The sequence below is a fragment of the Protopterus annectens genome, chromosome 5.part0 (genome assembly GCF_019279795.1).
Source record: "Protopterus annectens isolate FY-2018-M chromosome 5.part0, PAN1.0, whole genome shotgun sequence".
Lineage (NCBI taxonomy): Eukaryota > Metazoa > Chordata > Ceratodontiformes > Protopteridae > Protopterus > Protopterus annectens.
The window spans coordinates 1,766,830,706-1,766,851,405 of NC_056735.1; the positions used below are offsets into that span (position 1 = coordinate 1,766,830,706).

The 20,700-nt window shown below is 40.9% G+C and overlaps 1 protein-coding gene across 2 annotated transcripts in view; it reads right to left on the reverse strand.

Moving 5' to 3' along the window:
* Nucleotides 1-20,700, reverse strand: part of FAM3B (FAM3 metabolism regulating signaling molecule B) — a 556,690-nt gene that overhangs the window by 410,381 nt on the left and 125,609 nt on the right. The window contains exon 2 of one of the 2 annotated variants that reach the window (XM_044071566.1): nucleotides 19,450-19,593. The exons of the other annotated variant lie outside the window; for it this stretch is intronic. Within the exon in view, the coding sequence (XP_043927501.1) occupies nucleotides 19,450-19,593 (144 nt within the window). The remainder of the gene's footprint in view (nucleotides 1-19,449; nucleotides 19,594-20,700) is intronic. 2 annotated transcript variants of the gene reach the window in all.

Consider the following 20,700-nt stretch of genomic DNA (forward strand, 5'->3'; position numbering starts at 1 on the left):
TTGTGTTTTATGGGTTACAGACATTGCAGGGCCACAACATAATCTGTGTCTGCCTTCTGGAAGTGATATCACAGAACTGAGCTGTTTTGTTTCCCTCCTCCTCTGCATTTAATCTTTTAATATCTATATGTTTTATTTTTCTTTACTTCTGAAATGCTTTGTTTTATTTTTGTTTATTTTTAACTATGTATGCTTAGTCAAGTTTTCTGTGGTGGCTGTGTGTTGTCAGAAAATGTGAATAGTTTTGTTAGGATAACAATACATTGAATGATAATGCTTCACAGTGATGATTCGTGCCCTTTCTGAATGGCAGTTTTTTCAGGTGACTTGTCTACCTTGTTGCAGAAGAAATATTGCATCTTATCTAGCAGTTTTGGTGAAGAATGAATTACTAAGTACTGTCATGAGGGACTTGTTGAAAAGGTCTTGGTGATCAACCTCTGTGGTTACTGTCTTTATTTTTTAAACTCTGCTGACAGTGGGGCTGTCGCCAGCAACTGGATAAAGCAAACAAAATAAGCTTTGAGACTGTTAATCGTCATGTACTATTAACAAAAGTTGTACTCCTGTGACTTCTCTAGCAAAGGGTATTTCTTGCTCCTAAAAGTTATTTCATATGGAGAAAATATGGTCAAATCCAAAAATAATGGGGGGGACAAAGCCCCAAAAATAGGGACAAATTTTAAGTATTGATCTTATAAAATTTATAAAGTTGCTTGAATAAAAGTTCTTGTGTTACCAGGCATTTTCTGAAGGCTATGACATATGAAACTGAAATGGTTGTCATTATTTAGTGAATTCCGTCCTCACTGATTTGTCACAAAAATTCAGAAAACCACAACTTTTAAGAGGAGCAGGCCAAAAAGTATGTGGTAAGCATCTGGACATCTACGAAAATCTGGACAGTTGAAGTATGGACTCAGTTGCTGGAGAAACTGGCATAGGAATATAGGTTCTGAGTTGATTCATAGGAGGGCCCTGATTTCAATAATGAGCTTTCTCTTTGGCCTCTCATGAATAATTTGCAATAAGCATTTTCTTAGACATGTTATGAATTATTTGCAATAATGTGCTTTCTCTTGGAAATATTATGAAACATTTACAGTAATGAGCTTTCTCTTGGGTCTCTTATGAATCATATGTAATAAGCATTTTCTTAGACGTTAGGAATCATTTGCAATAATGCGCTTTCTCTTGGAAATGTTATGAAACATTTGCAGTAATGAGCTTTCTCCTGGGTCTCTTATGAATCATATGTAAAAAGCATTTTCTTAGACATGTTATGAATCATTTGCAACAATTACCTTGCGTGCATTATGAATTATTTGCAGTAATGTGCTTTTACTTGGATCCATAGTCATTTGCAATAATGAGATTTTCCTGGATAAGTTATGAATTATTTGCAATAATAAGGTTTTTCTTAGATGCATTATGAGTTATTTTGAATAATCTTTTTTTTTCCTGGACGCATTATTGATTTGCAATAATGCTTACTCACATTTTGAGTATGTGCGGTGCTGTGTATTACTCAGCCTTATTGAGTTGCACACACGTTTAGAAGTTCCTGGATTTCATTCTCATCTTTTATCTGAATCATTAATTTTCTTCAGAAGCAAAGGTGTGGCTGAATCACAGAACAGCATGGTACAAGCCACAATGGAAGGTGGTGCAACGCAACGTTTCTTACACTGTTTTAGTGCAACAACTCAGAAGGGTAAGAATTTTTTTGACTACTGTTTGCCATCATACCAGCTTCATTTATTGTAAGTAAAAGTGTAGAGTCACAGCACACCTGTGAATTACCTTGATGCCTTCTAATTACACCCCCCCCCCTTTTTCTTCTCTGAAGATGCTGCCTCTGAAAAAAAGAAACGAATGACCACATTCCAAAGTAGCTGGAAGGCTACCTTTGACTGGGTAATGGAAAGCAGACGTGGTTCAGGCTATGCATTTTGCAAGACTTGTACTACTAATATTAATGTCGGATATGGAGGGAGGAATGATTTGCAGCGGCATATGGACACGGAGAAGCACAAAATGAGCACCAAACATTCAACTGGGAGGAAGATGACAGAAATGTTTGCCACTCAGCAAACCAATGCTAAAGTGTTGGAGGCTGAAGTAGCCTTTAAGGGCCTACTTGCTGAACACAGCTTGCCATTTACAGCTGAGGATCATTCCCTGAAGTACATGAAGAGGTACTGCATGGATCCAGAGGTGGTACAAAAAAATGACCTGTGGACCAACAAAGGCTGCTTGCATTTTAAGAGATGTAATGGGGCCAAAGCATCAGCAGGATGTTGCACATGTTTGCCAGAAAGTGCCATACTGTTTGTACCTCAACCAAAATACAGATATGGGGGATGACAAGTTGCTTGTAATTTTACTTGTTTTTTTTTTTTTTTTTTTTTTTTTTACCATGCCACTGGTAAAAATGTTGTTAGATTCCTTGACATGCCTGTTTGTATCAGTGGAACTGGCCAATCCATTTATGACTGTGTAATGGAGACTCTGAGCAAGTTTGACATTCCTGCAGCCAACATGGTAGCTTATTCATCAAACATTGCTGCATCCATGATTAGTAAGTGGAATTCGGTGCTATCCAGATTAAAAGAGGTGAATCCACATATTTTCAGTATGGGCTGCTTGTGCCACATTGCCGATTTATGTATTAAATCTGGTGTAAAGACAATGGCTGTACCTGTAGAAGAATTGATATCTAACATTTATTGTCACTTTTCCAGCACTGCACAGCATCAGCAGAAGCTGAAGGAGTTTGCACTGTTTGTGGATATTGAGTACATGGATCGTGCAATCCCTAACAGTACCAAGATGCTATCCTCCAAAAAAAGGAAGCCAATCTGGTGGTCCCCTGCCATAAACAAACTCTACAACAGAAGAAAGAATCTGTTGCAAAAATGAGTAAAATTCCATGACTGGAGGAACTACCTGGTCAGCCTCAGTAAAAAGCTGAGATCCCTCATAAAATCCTCCAAAGCTAATTACGAAAACAAAATTGCCACTGATTCTAAAGACATCCACAAAGTATTCTACAGTTATGTCAAGAATCTCAATGGCAACACTCAGATCTGCTCTGAGTTACAGGACAATGGCACTAAATATACAGAACCAACTGATATTGCCAACATCCTGGCAGATAGGTTCAGTGCTAACTTTACCCCCCCACCCCCTAAAGGGCCCATCTCTATACTGGAAGAATGCAAAGTTCCTGTAAACAATGCTGCACAGGTAAAAACCACACTCTCCAAAGCAAAAAACACAGCATCCATGGGACTTGACAACATCCCAGGCTGCGTTCTACACGAACTACAGAACAAAGTGGCACTCCACCTAAGTATCATGTTCAATCATAGCCTCAACTCAGGCTTTGTGCCCACTGAATGCCGCATAGCAATGGTTATCCCACTCCACAAAGGGAGAGCCACCACGGACCCAGGGATCCCCCCCCCCATTAGCCTGACGAGCCTGGTCTGCAAGGCTAAGGAACGTATCATCATGGAACTTATAAACAATGATACTGGTAATCTCCAAACTCTAGACCTCACCCAGTTCGAGTTTGTAAAAGCCAAATCATGTTTCCTAAACATGACAGACTTCTTTGAAGCGGTCACCAAAGCCGTAGATGAGGGTACGGTGGTTCACACAGCCTATCTAGATCTCGTCAAGGCTTTTGACACCATCCCCCACTCTGGAATTATAGATAAACTCACTAAACTAGGTATAAATCCCTATGTCACAAGATGGGTTGCCAACTGGCTCACTGACAGAACCCACACTGTGAAAGTATCAGACTCCAAATCTGACTTCAGACCAGTGACAAGTGGAGTACCACAGGGTTCAGTCCTGGGTCCTCTCCTGTTTGGTATCTACTTCTCAGAAGTACAGGCTAACACAGAAGGTCTTTGGCTCATGAAGTTCGCAGATGACTGCAAACTAGGAGCCATAATCGAAACTCCTAACGATGTGGACATCCTATAAAAGGGCCTCACTGAGACATATGCCTGGTGTCAAAGCCATGGCTTCAAGCTCAATGCCAAAAAGTGCATTGTCATCCCTTTTGGTAAAAACTCTGTACCCATGAACTACCGCATAAGTGGTAGTCTACTTAACACCAAAAGTGTGATAAGAGACCTTGGGACACAGGTCGAGAGTAGGCTCTCCTTTGATAATCACATCGCCACAGTAATCAAAAAATCCTTCTACGTGGCACACCTCATCACAAAAGGCTTCGCATCCAGGAAAAAAGAGGTCATTGTTCCCCTCTACTCATCACTGATTAGACCCATTATAGAGTACAATGCCCCTTTTGGTATGTACCTCACAAGGCATCTACAACAACTAAGAAGGCCACAGAAATACCCCACAAAGAGGATTACTGGCCTCAAAAAGAAGCCCTACGCAGACCATCTCAAAAAACTCCAGCTTTTCTCCGTTGCATATGACCTACTCAGAGGCAATCTCTGCCTAACATATAAAGCTATGTCAAACCCAGAGCTGTTGGACATGCTCCACTTAAAGAAATCCCAATCCCTCCCAGCTACACGCTCTAGGGACCTAAACCTTGTCAAACAATAAACAGAACATGCTGGAGGGATAGATTCCTGTCCCAGGGACTTCCCATACTCTGGAACAAACTGCCTATCTATATCAAATAAAGCTCCTCATTAGCACTCTTCAAGAAAAATCTTGATGATTGGATGGGAGATAGGAAATTCACCCCGGCGATCACTTCTGTGGCTCTGTTCCACAGGGGCATAGGAAAATAATTTTCTTGGGTGGCTTTCCTTTTTGGCTAGGCTTATATATGCCCTAGGGCCAATAGCCTAGTACCTACCTATGAACCTCTCAAAATTATAAGATATTCCTCCACTCAATGGCTGAGTTTGGCAAAAGTCATAAAAAGAATGCTTGCCTTGTGGCCTGCCCTGAGATCATACTTCTTGTCATATGAACCACAGTCTGTTAAAGTGGATCTAATAGCTGACAGACTGCAGAGCCATGACATCAACTGGCATTCTTCTTCCTGCAGTATGCTACTGAACCACTGCATAACTTCAATATGCAAATGCAAAGCAGGGAAAGCAAATTGCTCACAGTGAATAATGAGATCCACAAAGTACTGTAGGCATATGCTAGTAGGGTACTGAAACCACCAACTGCAAGGCAGTTTATGAGCAATACAAGTAGTATTGATGTAATTCTTAAAGTGCAGGATGACATCTTAGAAGACAGCGAAATTCATATTGGTTCTGACGCCAAAACATATTTGGGCGAAAATTCGGATGATATCGGGGTACTACAGTAAAGCAGAAACTATTCAAGAGAGCCAAACAATTTTAGTCTGCATTGCTATTAACAATGAAAAAGCATTTCCCTGCAAAAGATTCCCTGCTGCAGACCATGGCCAGTTTATTGGATCCAGCTATGAAACTGCATCTTTCTTCAACTGTTACAGCAGATACTGGCACTCGTCTTGGTTTTTGTAGTTCACGAGTGGAGCAATGCAAACTGATAGATATTTTTCAGTACATCAGATGACTGACTGGTCATATGGATGTGACACATCTAATTTTTTAAAGTACTGGCCGATGGTGCTGGGCAGCCCTGCAGTACAAGAACTCCTAACATTTCAAAAGCTAATGAGAAGTGTTCTCTGTTTGCCGCACTCAAACAGTGAAGCAGAACAGGCATTCAGCACGGTTCGCAAAGTAAAAACTGAACTTAGTCACTTGGCCCAAAAACATTAAACTCTTTATTAGCAATAAAGATGAACGAAGACAATGACTGTGACTGTGTAAAACATCCTAAGGACAATGACTGGTACTGTGAACGAGGACAATGACTGCTACTGTGTAAAACATCCTAAGGACAATGACTGGTACTGTGAAAGAGGACAATGACTGCGACTGTGTAAAACATCCTAAGGACAATGACTGGTACTGTGAACGAGGACAATGACTGTGACTGTGTAAAACATCCTAAGGACAATGACTGGTACTGTGAATGAGGACAATGACTGCGACTGTGTAAAACATCCTAAGGACAATGACTGGTACTGTGAACGAGGACAATGACTGCGACTGTGTAAAACATCCTATGGACAATGACTGGTACTGTGAACGAGGACAATGACTGCGACTGTGTAAAACATCCTAAGGACAATGACTGGTACTGTGAACGAGGACAATGACTGCTACTGTGTAAAACATCCTAAGGACAATGACTGGTACTGTGAACGAGGACAATGACTGCGACTGTGTAAAACATCCTATGGACAATGACTGGTACTGTGAACGAGGACAATGACTGCGACTGTGTAAAACATCCTAAGGACAATGACTGGTACTGTGAACGAGGACAATGACTGCGACTGTGTAAAACATCCTATGGACAATGATTGGTACTGTGAACGAGGACAATGACTGCGACTGTGTAAAACATCCTATGGACAATGACTGGTACTGTGAACGAGGACAATGACTGCGACTGTGTAAAACATCCTAAGGACAATGACTGGTACTGTGAACGAGGACAATGACTGCGATTGTGTAAAACATCCTATGGACAATGACTGGTACTGTGAACGAGGACAATGACTGCGACTGTGTAAAACATCCTAAGGACAATGACTGGTACTGTGAACGAGGACAATGACTGCGACTGTGTAAAATATCCTATGGACAATGAATGGTAGTGTGAACGAGGACAATGACTGCGACTGTGTAAAACATCCTAAGGACAATGACTGGCACTGTGAACGAGGACAATGACTGCGACTGTGTAAAACATCCTATGGACAATGACTGGTACTGTGAACGAGGACAATGGCTGCGACTGTGTAAAACATCCTAAGGACAATGACTGGCACTGTGAACAAGGACAATGACTGCGACTGTGTAAAACATCCTATGGACAAATGACTGGTACTGTGAACGAGGACAATGATTGCGACTGTGTAAAACATCCTAAGGACAATGACTGGTACTGTGAATGAGGACAATGACTGCTACTGTGTAAACCATCCTAAGGACAATGACTGGTACTGTGAACGAGGACAATGACTGCGACTGTGTAAAACATCCTAAGGACAATGACTGGTACTGTGAATGAGGACAATGACTGCGACTGTGTAAAACATCCTATGGACAATGACTGGTACTGTGAACGAGGACAATGACTGCGACTGTGTAAAACATCCTAAGGACAATGACTGGTACTGTGAACGAGGACAATGACTGCGACTGTGTAAAACATCCTAAGGACATGCTGGAAACAGCAAGAAAAGCAACAGCTGCTTACAACAAAGAACGTTCCTCCACGGCATCAGCTGCAGAAACTGCCTCTGCCTGCCAAGATGTGAAGGTGAATCAATAGATTGAATGTACTTGACTTATTCCACGTATTGCTTCCGTTCCATATAAGCACCAGTCTTTAACGGTATGTGTGAGAGGAGAGGGGGGGGTGAGGTGAGCATGTCTTACTTTACTTTAATTTTATACAGTTTTCTAAATAATATGAACAATCCTCTATTTTGGCATGTCAATGTATAAAATTCTCTAATAAAAAATGCTAAAATGATGCCCTGTCTTTGTGTAATTGATTGAATGGGTGGGTGTGTCCATTGAATGTATTTAAATATGCATATCTTATGCTAATTAGGTGTCCCTGAATGTCCCTGATTTTAAGGTCCTTTGTCCCTGATTCTCTGATCTGAGGTTGAGAGGTATGCCTACCAAGATCCCTGATGTATGCAGACATCCAGCAACACTATGCCTAAAAATGCAAAACAGATCTTATGTTTTTGAATAGCTTCATGCAGTTTTACATTTTCTGAGAGTGGTTTCACAATCACACCGTCCCAAATGAAGTGTGCCAAGTGGGAATGAACTGTCAGAGTCTGACGTGCATCAGAACAAATTTCAGATCAGAAGATAATCCCTGAATGTCCTGAGAAGTTTGTTGCTATGTCTAGTTTGCTGACCACTAGTGACAGTTACAATTCATGCCCAGATCTTCATGGTCCAGCAAATTTTCCAGGGAGACTTGTGGGAAGGATAAAGAAGCAGCTGGATGGACCTTGGCAAAAGACCTTTTAGCTTGAAGAGGACATTGCTGAGAACCATTTTGATCCCCTGCAGGAGACAAAGAAAGATGGTGAAGGCTGCTTGGCATGGATTAAGTTAGTTTCAGAAGATGGGAATTTTACCACTGAATCCTCTACAATAGTATCGAAATCCCCCCAAAGTTATAGAAAAGTGTGGCATGAAGTCAAAAGGTAAGACAAGTATAAAGGGTGTTACTACCAATAATAAATCTGTGGACACAGTGATTTGCAAAACTGGTGGCATAATGACTATATCCCTGGCTGGAGAGGGAGGAGAGATTAGCTAGTCACTCTTAGGAGTCCAAGTGAACAGTGGACCAGAAGTGTACTCCATTGTATGACTCATTTCATATGTGGTGGTAATGCTGCTTATTGACTTGCATTTGAAGAACTTATTAGGTTTGTATTTAAGTGGAGAGGTTAACAGTGTGATAAGCAAAGGCAGAGCCACATGGGTAGCCCTAAATACTGATGGCTCTGCAGTGCATGAACACTCATGCAAGGGAATAGTTTCGACAAGATTTTAGCAATACAGGCTTGGCAGAGGCATCCACAATGCATGACATAAAAGCTAGTAGACCAAAATACAGGCTCATTATTAGACAATGAGACTAATAAAATAAATAGCATGTTTGTTAACTACTACTCTACTCTGCATAGCAAGGCAGGATTAGGAGGAGCAGATTTTTTGAGTACTACAGAGGACTTTATTGAGATGGTAAAACTGTGAAAGGCAGGATTAGGAGGAGCAGATTTTTGAGTACTACATAGGACTTTGTTGAGATGATAAAACTGAAAGCTTTCACAGCAGCATGTGGGTTTATTGCCTGGGTATACTGAGGTCCATATGGTTCTTAAAGCTACTAGGGAAATGCCTGCAGGTAAGTTCCCTGGTCCTGACAGATTTCCATGCTGAAACTTATAAGAACTTGGAGAATGCCTTAGCTGGACTCTCCCTAAATTTTATTCTTTCCTATGGGAAGGTCAGGTAAACAGATTTCTGAAAGTATTACTCATTACAGTATCATCTATGCCAGGTAAAGACATACAATTTGTTAGTAATTATAGGCCTATATCTCATGTGAATGAAGATGTAAACCTTTATGCATATGTTTTGGCAGAAGGTTTAAAAGAAGTGCTGCCTATCCTCATTTTGAATATGAAAACAGTCTTTAGCAAAGTAGTTTGAACACTAACCATGTGAAGTTGTTCTTAATGTATATGCAAGGCCTTAAAATGGTCCCAGAGAAAGCTGTAGCCCTTTGCTTGTACTTCTTTATTTAGTTAGTTATGTATTCAGTTTGGTAAATGGGCTAGATCACTGATCCAGATGGACCTATTTCAGACTCAGCCCAGACAAATATAAATGACAGTACACAAGAAAGTTAACAAGAAGCACTATGAATACAAAGAAAATGTTGTGCAAAGACAGAAATGAACTAATAGCAGTAATAATAAAGTACACAGTACAGGGGACAATAGGAAGGGATGCTTGGAGTAAGGAGGGAATAAAGAAGAGGAGAGAGAGAAATAGTTAAGGAATAGAGTACAAAGCGTAAAAGTAAGGTAAGGGCACACCGAAATTAAGTATATACAGTAAATACAATGTGGAAGAGAGGTCACATATTGTTATGAGGAAATAATGTGAGGAAGACAAAGGTGCCTGACCAGTGATGGAGTGGGTGGGCAACTGAGTGATGTGTCCAGATGGAAACCATTTGCAAACTGACTTGAGATGATCTTTAAGCAGAGCTTGAAATGAAGGGTAGGACTTGAGGTCTTTAATATTAGTAGGGAGGGACTCCTAGAGTTTGGGGCCTAGATGGAGAAAGCATGGTTAGTGCAATGAGGTCTGGTTCTGGGACATAGAAAAAATGGACCAGAGTGGTTAAGACTTCTTAGATTGTAAAGGGGGGGGGGGTTGTCTGAAGAGGTTGAAGGCAAGGGAAGGACAGGAGTTTTCTTTGAGGAGCTTAAAGAATTGGGATCCAAGAAGCAGGCTGGCACATTGTCGGACAGGTAGGCCAACTGACTAAGTGTGATACAATGGCACACGTTTCTAGGGGAGAGAGTAGTGAAATGGCAGACAGAGTTGCTTACAGTTTGGATGATGGAGGAGTTATTCTTGGATGGTGCTGCAATCAGTGGAAGCCCGTATTCAAGCTCTGCTAGTAGAATGTCTTTGCCTATGACATTCCTGATTGGTCTAGAGAGAAAGAGGGAAACTTCATAGGACTAAAATAGGAGGGAGTTTTGTTTCTGGTGAAAGTGACAGTTCAGTACTGGATCAAGCCACATAGCAAGGTATTTGAAGAAATTGACTTGATTAATGAGGTTGTCAAAATGGACATGGCTAAGAAGCGATTAAGAGTTTTTCTGAAGTTTAGAGGAGGTACCAAACAGCATTGCTTTAGTTTTGGAAGTGTTCTGCATTAGCTCTTTGTTAGTAAGCAGTTTGATAAGAGAAAAAGTCAGTTTGTAGTTTGTTGTTGGTGCATGGCTGAGGAGGCCAAGTTAGAGCAAAATAAGACCATATCATCAGCATAATGTAAAAGACAGAGGTAGGGAAGGTCAAGTGGTACTTTATTAATGAAAACTGAAAAAAGAAGGGAAGCCAGAATGAAGCCCTAAGGGATTCCTTTAAGGAGAGGGATGGAAGCAGAGATGGTGTTCTGAAACTGAACAAGGAAATACCATTTGGGAAGATAATTTTTTAAACAAGGGTGCTGTAACTAGGCTAATTCCAATTTCATTAAGGTGACCTAAAATAATTTTCTGTTCAACCAGATTGAAAGCTCTGGTGAGATCAATAAAGATACCTCCAGTGAGATGTCCTTTGTCCATACTATACTATCAGTAAGTGTCCAGAGTGTTTTAAAATGCTCCTAAATGCAAAAGCCTTACTCCTTTGAGAACAGTAGATGACATTGAAATCTTTAATGGGTGAGTTAGATGAAGAGGAGTGGGTGCTAGCTGGAATGGTAAGACCTGCCAAGCAGTTGACTTCTGCCAAGAATTTTTTAGGTGAGTTGAAAAGAGATGACTGGTGCTTTTGATAATGTGACTTTTATGTTGCCTGATTGCTTGTTTGGCTAGAGTTCTTAGCTTAGTATTGTGTTGCCTGGAGGTTGAGGATGAGTGTATTTTCCAAGTATGCCAGGCACTCTCCTGAAGACTAAGGTAGCATTTGAATTTATACATGAGCCAGCTGTTTGCTTTTTGGGTGTTTATAGAGCCATGTATTATTTTAGGAAATAAGTCCTGGAGGTTTGTGATAATTTGTGTGAGGTGAATGCTGCAGTGGTTAGGGTCAGTAGAAGACAGAATAGGAAACCAATCTAATAAGGCTAGAATTGTGAATGAGAATTTGAGAATGTTGGATTGGGAATTTTGTTCATGTGATGACAGATAGTGAAGCTACTTAGACAATGGTCAGTGAAAGAAGGTAGTGAATGAGAGTTTTGGAAATAATGTTAGGCTTATTAGTAATAATAAGATTAAGAAGTAACTAAAGGAGAGAGTTAGGGTTTGGTCTAATGGGTTCAATGACCAGTTGTGAGAGTTTGAAAATGATTTCCATGATATTGTTTTGATTAAGACCAAGAATCTTGAGAGTGAAGTCCCCTAGAAGGATGAAGTTTTTCTGATTTTTCGTAAGCAGGTTATTTCAAGTAGAAGGGTTTTCAATTTGGCCGAGGAGGTGGGAGGAGGGTGGTGGTAACAAACAGCGAGATGAATAGAAATGTTGTTAGGGGAGTGTACATGGAGAAGAAGCCACTAGGAAGAGAGCCTGAGGTAGTATTGCTTTGATCCAACAGCTGAACATTTAAATAAGATTTAGTAGAAAACAAGTGTTCCACTTCCAGTTCTAGAGTTTTACTAAAGGAAGAAATGGTGGCTGGAAGGATCAGTGAGTCTGAGCCATGATTCTGTTAAACCTATGAGATCAGGGTGGTGGAGTGTGAAAAAGCTGTTTATTTGGTCTGTTTTGTTCTTAATACTATGGATGTTAACTAAGTCAAAAGATGAAAGACATAGGTCAGGATTAGGTTCAATGTTGCTGCCTAGGAGTAGGAGTATTATAGGGGTAAACTTATACAGGAAAAGTACAGTTGTGTACCTACCATAAATGTAGATGTTCGAGTGTATTCACTGTTGCAGTCATTACACTTGGGTTATCCTGCTGGCAAGCTACCCGCAGTCGGCCTGAATTCCAAAGTCCTGGTCCAGCATTGGTTGCTGTCGCCTCTTCCCTGATGTCAGTACGCCAGGGGTATAAAAGATGCAGTTTTTCTTGCCCCAGATGTCAGGTGTCCCCAAAAAGGTAGGCTGAAAAAATTCTGATCATAAAAAAGTATGCACATAACCTTCATCTACAAGCAAATACACTGCATAGGTTGTAAAGAATAGAGAAGTACAGATAAGTCCCAGCAATGAAAGGGGGATGTGGGAGGGTAACCTGGACTGCAACAGTGAATACACTCGAACATCTACATTTATGGTAGGTACACAACTGTGCTATGTTCATCCTGTTTCACTGTTGCAGTCATTACACTTGGGTTGAATCCCAAAGCTGAGGTTGGGTGGCTAAGCCTAAACAGAATTAGGAGTGGCTATAAGGCCCTGCAGAACTGCAGTGGCAAAGCCTGCTCTGGATTTAGAGTAAAGAGGTAAGTGGTAGTGCTTTGTAAAAGTGTGCACTGAAGTCCAGGTTGCAGCCTCCAAAATGTCCTTGGTTGGTACTCCTCTGAGGAAGGCTGCTGAAGTGGCTGCTGCTCTGGTAGAATGTGGCCTAATGCCCTTAGGCACTGATTTGTCATGTTGTGAATAGCAGAAACAAATGCAGTGGCCTATCCATTTTGAAATAGTCTGCTTTGAAATAGCTTTTCCTTGTGATCCTGCAGCATATGCCACTAAGAGTTGCTCAGTCTTTCTGAAAGCTTTAGTTTTGTCCAAGTACAAGTGTAGCTATCTGTGTATGTCCAAAGAATGTAGAAATATCTCCCCCTTATTCTGCAGGTTTGGATAAAAGGTAGGCAAATGTATGGTTTGGTTAAGAGCCACACTGGACACTACCTTAGGCATAAATGTTGGGTTTGCCCTTAGAGAAATCCTGTCCGGATGGAAAATAATAAAAGGTTCCACAGCCATTAGTGCCTGTAACTCTGAGACTCTTCTTGCTGAAGTTATTGCTAGAAGAAGAGCTGTTTTCCATGACAAGTATTTATCTCTGCTGTATTGGCTGGCTCAAAAGGAGGCAGTGTGAGTTTTTCCAAGACAAAATTGAGGTCCCATGCAGGTACTGAAGCTCTCCTTGGAGGTCTTATGTTTTTGGCCCCTCTGAGATACTGCCTTAGCAGTGGATGAAAAAAATAGGTGGGTCCATATTGTAATGAGCTGAAATGGCAGAGGCATGGATCTTAATTGATGAGAAGGATAGGCCTTTGGCCAGCATCTCAGTTAGATATTATAAAATCTGAGGAATATTTGGTACAAGCATGTCAATTTCTTGTGCCTGGTTCCAAGCAGAGAATCTCTTCCATTTTTCTGCATAAAATTTTCTGGTGATGGGCCTCCTGGCCTCCAAAATAACATCCATAACTGCTTTAGAGAGAGGTGTGTTCTGAAAGTTTACATTATCCGCCATGCAGCCAGATTTAGGATTCTGAGTTGGCTGTGTAGGATCTGCTTGTTTTGTTGGGTCAGCAAATGAGGAATTTGAGGCAATGTCCAGGTTGGGCCTCGAGACAAGCTCTTTAGAATTGGGTACCAGTGCTGGCGTGGCCAATCTGTGGCAATCAGGATCATTTTTGGCTTCTCTAGTCTGACCTTTAGGAATACCTTGGGGAGGAGAGGCAGAGGAGGGAAGGCATATACTGTAAGGGCTTTCCAGCTGAATGAAAGGGCGTCCACTTTCCATGCTTGTTTGTGATAAGTCCGAGTGCAGAATCTCTGCAGCTGATAGTTGTGAGGGGAGGCAAATAGATCTATGTCTGGGCATCCCTATTTCCCTGTTATCATGCTAAAGATTTGTGGATCTAGTTTCCACTCGTGAGGATCCATGAGGTTTTTGCCTAGTTCGTCTGCCAAAGTATTTGTCTTTCCTGGCAGGAATTGTGCTTGCAGGTGTACTTGATAAGTCAATGCTGTGTTCCACAAAGTCATGGCTTGTCTGCAGAGGGGGTAGGAATGTGTGCCTCCTTGCTTGTTTATGTACCACATGACTGTAGTATTGTCCGTCTTTATCAGCAGTTGTCCTGGATGAAGTAGGTCCTTGAAGGCGGTCAGGGCATTCTGTACAGCTAACATCTCTTTTTTATTGATGTGAAGATGCATTTGGCTTGTGGGCCATGTGCCCTGAATACATTTTTCTGCCATGCGTGTCCCCCAGGCATAATCTGATGCATCTGTTGTTAGTGTCTGCCTGGCTGTGGGTAAAGTGAATGGCTGTCCCTTGTTGAGGTGACAGGCCTGTGCCCACCATCAAACCTCCTGTTGCAGGCAGGGAATGAGAGTAATTAATGTTTCCAGGCTGTGGCAATGTTGAGTCCAAACACTTTTTAGATACCATTGTAGTTTCCTCATATGCAGTCATGCATATGGAATTAGTAGAATGCATGATGCCACGTAGCCCAGAGACTGCAGAATTTTTCTTGCAGATAACTGGGTCTTTGTTGCCATGTTTTTGAAGTAAGAAGTTAGTTGCCTTTGTTTGTCTGGTGTGAGATAAGCCATCTGGGCAGTTGTATTTAAGAGGGTACTAGTTTTGATTTCTTTTCGTTTACTGTGTACCCTAGGTAAATTAATAATCTTTTTACGAATGCCAGATGCTTTAGTAAAATGTCTGTGGTCTCTGCTTGAATAAGGTAGTCATCCAAGTAGGGATATATTTGAATTCCTCTTTGTCTGCAAAAAGCAATTACTGGTACCAGGCATTTTGTGAAGACCCTGAGTGCAGTAGATAAGCCAAAGGGCAGTGCAGAGAATTGGTAGTGCATTAAGCCAGCTATGAATCTGAGGTATCTTCTACACAATTGTCTTATTGGTACATGCAGGTATGCCTCTTTGAGGTCCAAAGTTACAAGCCAAGCCTTTGTGCCCAACATGGGCAGAAGCTGCTGCAAAGTCAACATTTTGAATTTTGGAATGTCCAGAAAAGTATGTAGAATAGACAGGTCTAGAACTGGTCTCCATGCTTTGTCCTTTCTTGGTACTAAGAAAAGTCTTGAGTAAAATCCTAGTCCCTGCTCTTGTTGTGGCACTGGCTGAATAGCTCTCATGTCCATGAGAGATGAAATTTGCTTTTGTGCCTCTGCCCACTGATTGTGTGGCAGGTCTGGCATACCTTTTGTCTTTGGAAGGGTGTGAAAGTGGAACCTGTAGCCCTGAGAGACTATATTTAAGACCCATTTGTCCTGGGTGATCTTGTGCCAGTTTTGTGAAAAAAGTGCTAGCTTTCCCCCTAAGGGTGCTGCCAAAAGATAAATGCTTGGCACTGGCAAAGAGAAGCCATTGGGACTGTTTCCTATAAGGCTGAGATTTGTCTTCTCTGCTTTTGGAGGTAGAAGCACCCCATTGTTTTGGCCTGTATGAGCCCTGGGGCTGTTGCCTGCCTCTAGGGCATCTGAATCTGCCTCTTTGTGGCCTGTCTGACACTGGAAAGGACCAATTCTTAGAAGGCCAGTTCCTGCTAAATCTGGGTGGCTGTACCTGTAAGAAATCCTTTACTGTCTGCATAGATTTAGCTTTATCCTCCATTTTCTTCAACACCTCTTCTGCCTTAACACCAAACAAAGTATCATGCTGTAATGGAGCATCCAATAATTTTGCCTTAACATGATCAGGCAGATTCTGTTCCTTTAACCAAGCATGCCTTCTAATAACAGAACCTGTAACAGCGGCCCTGCACAAGGCCTCCAGTGAATCATAATCACATTGCAAAGTATGTTTTCCCACTTGTTCAGCTGCATGCAATAAATCATGCAAATCTTTTTTCTCAGAACATTCAGAATTTGTCAACATTTTTTGTTTTAACAAAGACATTAAGTATTGCTGATATTTGAGCATATGAAACTGACAATTTAAAGCCCTTACAGCCAAGGTAGCAGAAGTGAAGACTTTTTTTCCCCCATCTGTCCAGAGCCCTAGAATCTCTATCTGAGGGGACAGGGTTTTTAGCAGTAGCAGCCTTCACCACTCTGGGACCCTGTGAGATAGTTTCTGGGTCAGCAGCAGAGTTTTTATATAGAAATTTATGGGAATCTGGAACCCTGTAGTATCTGTTTGGCTTAACAGGTGCAGGAGGTAGAGAGTCTGGAGACAGGCCGGACTCTGAAAATACATCATCTACTATGTCTAAAACAGGAGAAACTGCAAGAGGTCTGTGCTGAGGTAGTAAAAGAAAATCTCTAAGCTTTTTCTTAGAATCTGTAATCTTGGCTCTCCCAGTGGAAATGCTCCCGCATGGTATGCAGGGTTTCCCCCAAAAGAGTAATCCTCAGGAGGGGAGGCTGAAGGAATGGCAAGAAAGACTGGAGAAAATGACATCGGCTGCATCTTTTATACCTCTGGCGCACTTTTGTCAGGGAAGAGGCAACAGTAACCGATGCCGGACCAGGACTTTGGAATTCAGGCCGACTGCAGGTAGCCTGCCAGCAGGATAACCCAAGTGTAATGACTGCAAAAGTGAAACACGATGAACATCTCGGTAGTTTAAGGGAGTGTCTTGTAAGGGACTTGTTGATAGTATAAGCAAGTTAGAGTTGATGTGACACACAAAGAAGTGCGTGTAAGGGAGGGGATAGGGTTTGGGCGTGTGCATACTTGGGTCTATGAATAAGAAAGTTGAAAGGAAATTACTAAGGTAAGAGAAATATGGATTTTTAAAAGATGTAGGAGAGGTGCATTTCCACTCAGTGGAGGAGGAAACCCTCTTGGTGTGTGTGAAAAAGTAAGACAAGAGCAACAGGAGAGTGTACGTTGAGATGAAAAGAGGGAAGGACATTTCAAAATAGATGAGTCCCCCGAGGATGTTTTTGGGGACAAGCAGCTAAGTCTGAAAAGGTTGACAGGGTTGGTGAGGGGTAGAAATGTGCTTGGCAAACACTGATTATGAAGGAGAGAAGGGTGGTATCAGGAGATATAACGTTTGCTTGTGTAGCTACACGCTGTGCTCCTTCAGGCTGCAATTTTGATGTAAGCAAAAATGGGAGGGGTTAGAATGGAATTAAGATGCGAGTTAGGGATAATGATTGGGGAATTGGGGGTGGGAGGGGAGTGAAATCAGGCAGAAAAATACAATATTGTGTGTGAGTCAATCACTTTGGAAATATGCAAAAGACTTTTAAAAGTGCTGTGTGATGGATGCAAGTAGCAACAAACTATGTCAAAAACCGCATGAGAAGGGAGTGACTTATAAAGCATAACCCTGAGAGATTCTAGGAAACTAAGTAAAAAGGTTAGAGAAAGTAAAAGAGGGGGGCTAAGGCAGCCAACTACTAATTCCACCCAAAGAACTGCTTAAAAATATACCATATTAAGTAATACAAGAAAAATGCAAACTGACCAGACAATGTCAGGCTTTAACTGTGTTAAAATGACTTGTTACATAGTTGCTAAAAAACACTATCCTGCTTGAAATATAGAAAAAGAAGGACCTTTGGCAGTATAAAACAATCAGCTGGAAAAGCAAAAGTGGATTTTCATGTACTTTTCAGTCTTAGCAAAGGTCTATGATTCGTTCTTCTGTATTACCAAACATTAAATAACACTTAGAAAAGAAGTGGAGGTAAGTGAAATATATCATACAGAATACCTGGGCACTCCTGTGATTCATGGGTTCCCTAAGCCTTCTATATGTTTAAATCCATGATCTTTATATATCTCCCTCAGCCTCTGTGCTAAAAATAATTATGTCTCAAGTCCATTTCTTTAAGTCATAGGACTCGACACAGCTGCTCATTGTCACCCACCTTATTCTTGCTACAAGTTGAACCTTTAAATAGTTTGCTTAATATGCTAAGGCTATTTGTCAGCTGTGAGTTGATGGTAGTTGAGCCCAGTGCTCCATTTTTCACAGATGACTATGTTTTTTTTTTTTGCGAAACCCCATAAGGGATTCTCAGGTTTAGTCAGGCATAATTCAAGTATTTTCAGACATTTCAGAGTTGAATTGACACATCTAAACCAATGGCAGTTAACTAGCTATATAGGAATTAAGGCAATCAGTAATGAAGTTGCCCATTAATTGATATATCATCCCTAAATACCTGAGTAATATCAGGACTACTTTGAATCTGAAGCTACTTTGGTACAAAGTGTTCCTGTGAGTTCATGATTGGCATAAACTACAGCTGCAGTTGATGGGGAGAACTGGTACAATTAAGATGTTTCTGTGTTAAGATGTTTGAGGCCTTCCAGTGTGAGCCAAGACAGACATGGATTTTTGCCACCTATTCTGTTTGCTAGCACTCCCTGGCACATAGCTTGGTATGAAAGTAGTCACCCCCAAGAGCTGAGGAGTTGGCATCAGACGGAAGAAATGTGAGCTGTGTTGAAGTGTGTCAACAATTCTGTCCCAATGGCACAGATATTGAATACAATGATTTCTATATATGGCTGGCTCATTTTGTGGGTTGGGGGTACACCCTTAACTAGGGTGAGGACACCAGGTGGTGTGGGGGGGGTGGTGTGGAGCCCTTTTGCCTAGGGCAGCAGTTGACCCAAGGCTAGCTCTGCTAATTGGGACTTGTAAGGACTTATGGGGTAGGAAAAGTCTGTACTTTGGAAGGCGATAATTGGTAATACTATCACCAGAACTCTTAGGCATGTGAGCTTCTGTTTTAGGTGCCAGAGTTTAAATGCAGAAACATGTGTATCTTTTATTTAGTAGCTACAGGACCTTTGAACTGTATCATCTACCGTGCTCCAGTTGAAAGTATATGTTAAGTTATATTTCACTTGTTTGCAGATATAATGTGTTTGGATGAGTCTCTTTGTTCTTGTTAATAAAGGTTTGGTTAAAAAAAAACACTCAACCATTCAGCTTTGTTTGTGTATGTGAGTGCATGCACATACACAAATGCAAGAGTTTTGTAAATACTCAGCTGTTTCTTCCATCTTTGCTCCAGCAGGCATACATCTTTCAAAAGCACAACTCATGATGTATGATGATCCATCATAAGTCTTTATTTTCTCTATGTCCCCCACATAAAAATATGCTACATCTCAATTATAGCTTCCCACACTTTACAGTGTAACATTCATGCAAAGTACTGTTTCAGGAAGAAAAGTAGTAGCAGAAAGCAGTCTAAAGCTTTGCATACCTCTGACGATAGGTTTTTCTCCTATCCTCTGAATGTTATCGATGGCGGCAGTCAGTGAATCTTCAGGAACTGCATCGGCAAACATTGATCCCAAGTACCAGGCACATACAGATGCACACACAATTAGTATGATCTTTAAAACATCTGAAAAAAAATGAAATCATAATGTGTCTGCAGATTACAGAACAAAAGAGGTAACTTGTATAAAGGCACAAGTGTCTGTTGTGTCCAAAGTAGAATAACAGAAAAACTGCAGCTCAGTCCTAAAGCAGTAGCACTGACTGAAATCAGAGAAAGTACTTTATCAGTCAGCATAATTCAACACCAAATGAAGACATAAATTGTGCAAAACAAAATATAAAAGGGAGCTAGAAAAATAAATACATGGTTTAAAACACTGTATAAGACAATGTCCAGTTTTCATCATAAACTTCATCACACCAGTCATCAACTGCCAGAATAATATTTCAAAAGTTCTACAACAATCTTAAGGGTTCCATCAGAAATATACCTGAACCGTTGTGTTTCGTGGAAGCAAAGATTACCTTAAATAATAAATACAACTAATTAAATATTAATAAAGTTATTATCATCACATTGCTTTAAAAATTAGCATAACACATTTTTTGTGGTTAAAGCTCAAATTGGACATTTCCATATTATGCTGGCATGTACCTTTTCTTCTCAATTAATATTTTATTTGAATTTTGCACAAAAATAGAAACACACAAATATGGAAAAATCAAAGGAAAGAAAGAACACATCTTAAACTAACCCATGGTTAACACTATGTATGTAATAAAATAACATGAACTATGTATAGCTATATACAATATTTATGAGTACAAAAGGATTATATGCATCCTCATCTTCTTCTTTCGGCTGTTCCTGTTAGGGGTCGCCACAGCTGATCATCTGTTTCCATTTCTTCCTGTCCTATGCATCTTGCTCTGCCACACCAACCACCTGCAAGTCCTCTCTCACCACATCCATAAACCTTATCTTAGGTCTTCCTCTTTTCCTGTTACCTGGTAGCTTCATTCTTAGCATCTTTTTCCCACTATACTCAGCATCTCTCCACAGCACATGTCTAAACCAACATAATTTTGCCTCTCTGGCTTTGTCTCCAAACCTTCCAACCTGGGCTGACCCTCTAATATACTTATTCCTAATCATGTCCACATTTGTCACACCCATTGCAAATCTTAAACTTTACCAAATCTCACTCTAACTCCTGCCTTTTTGTCAATG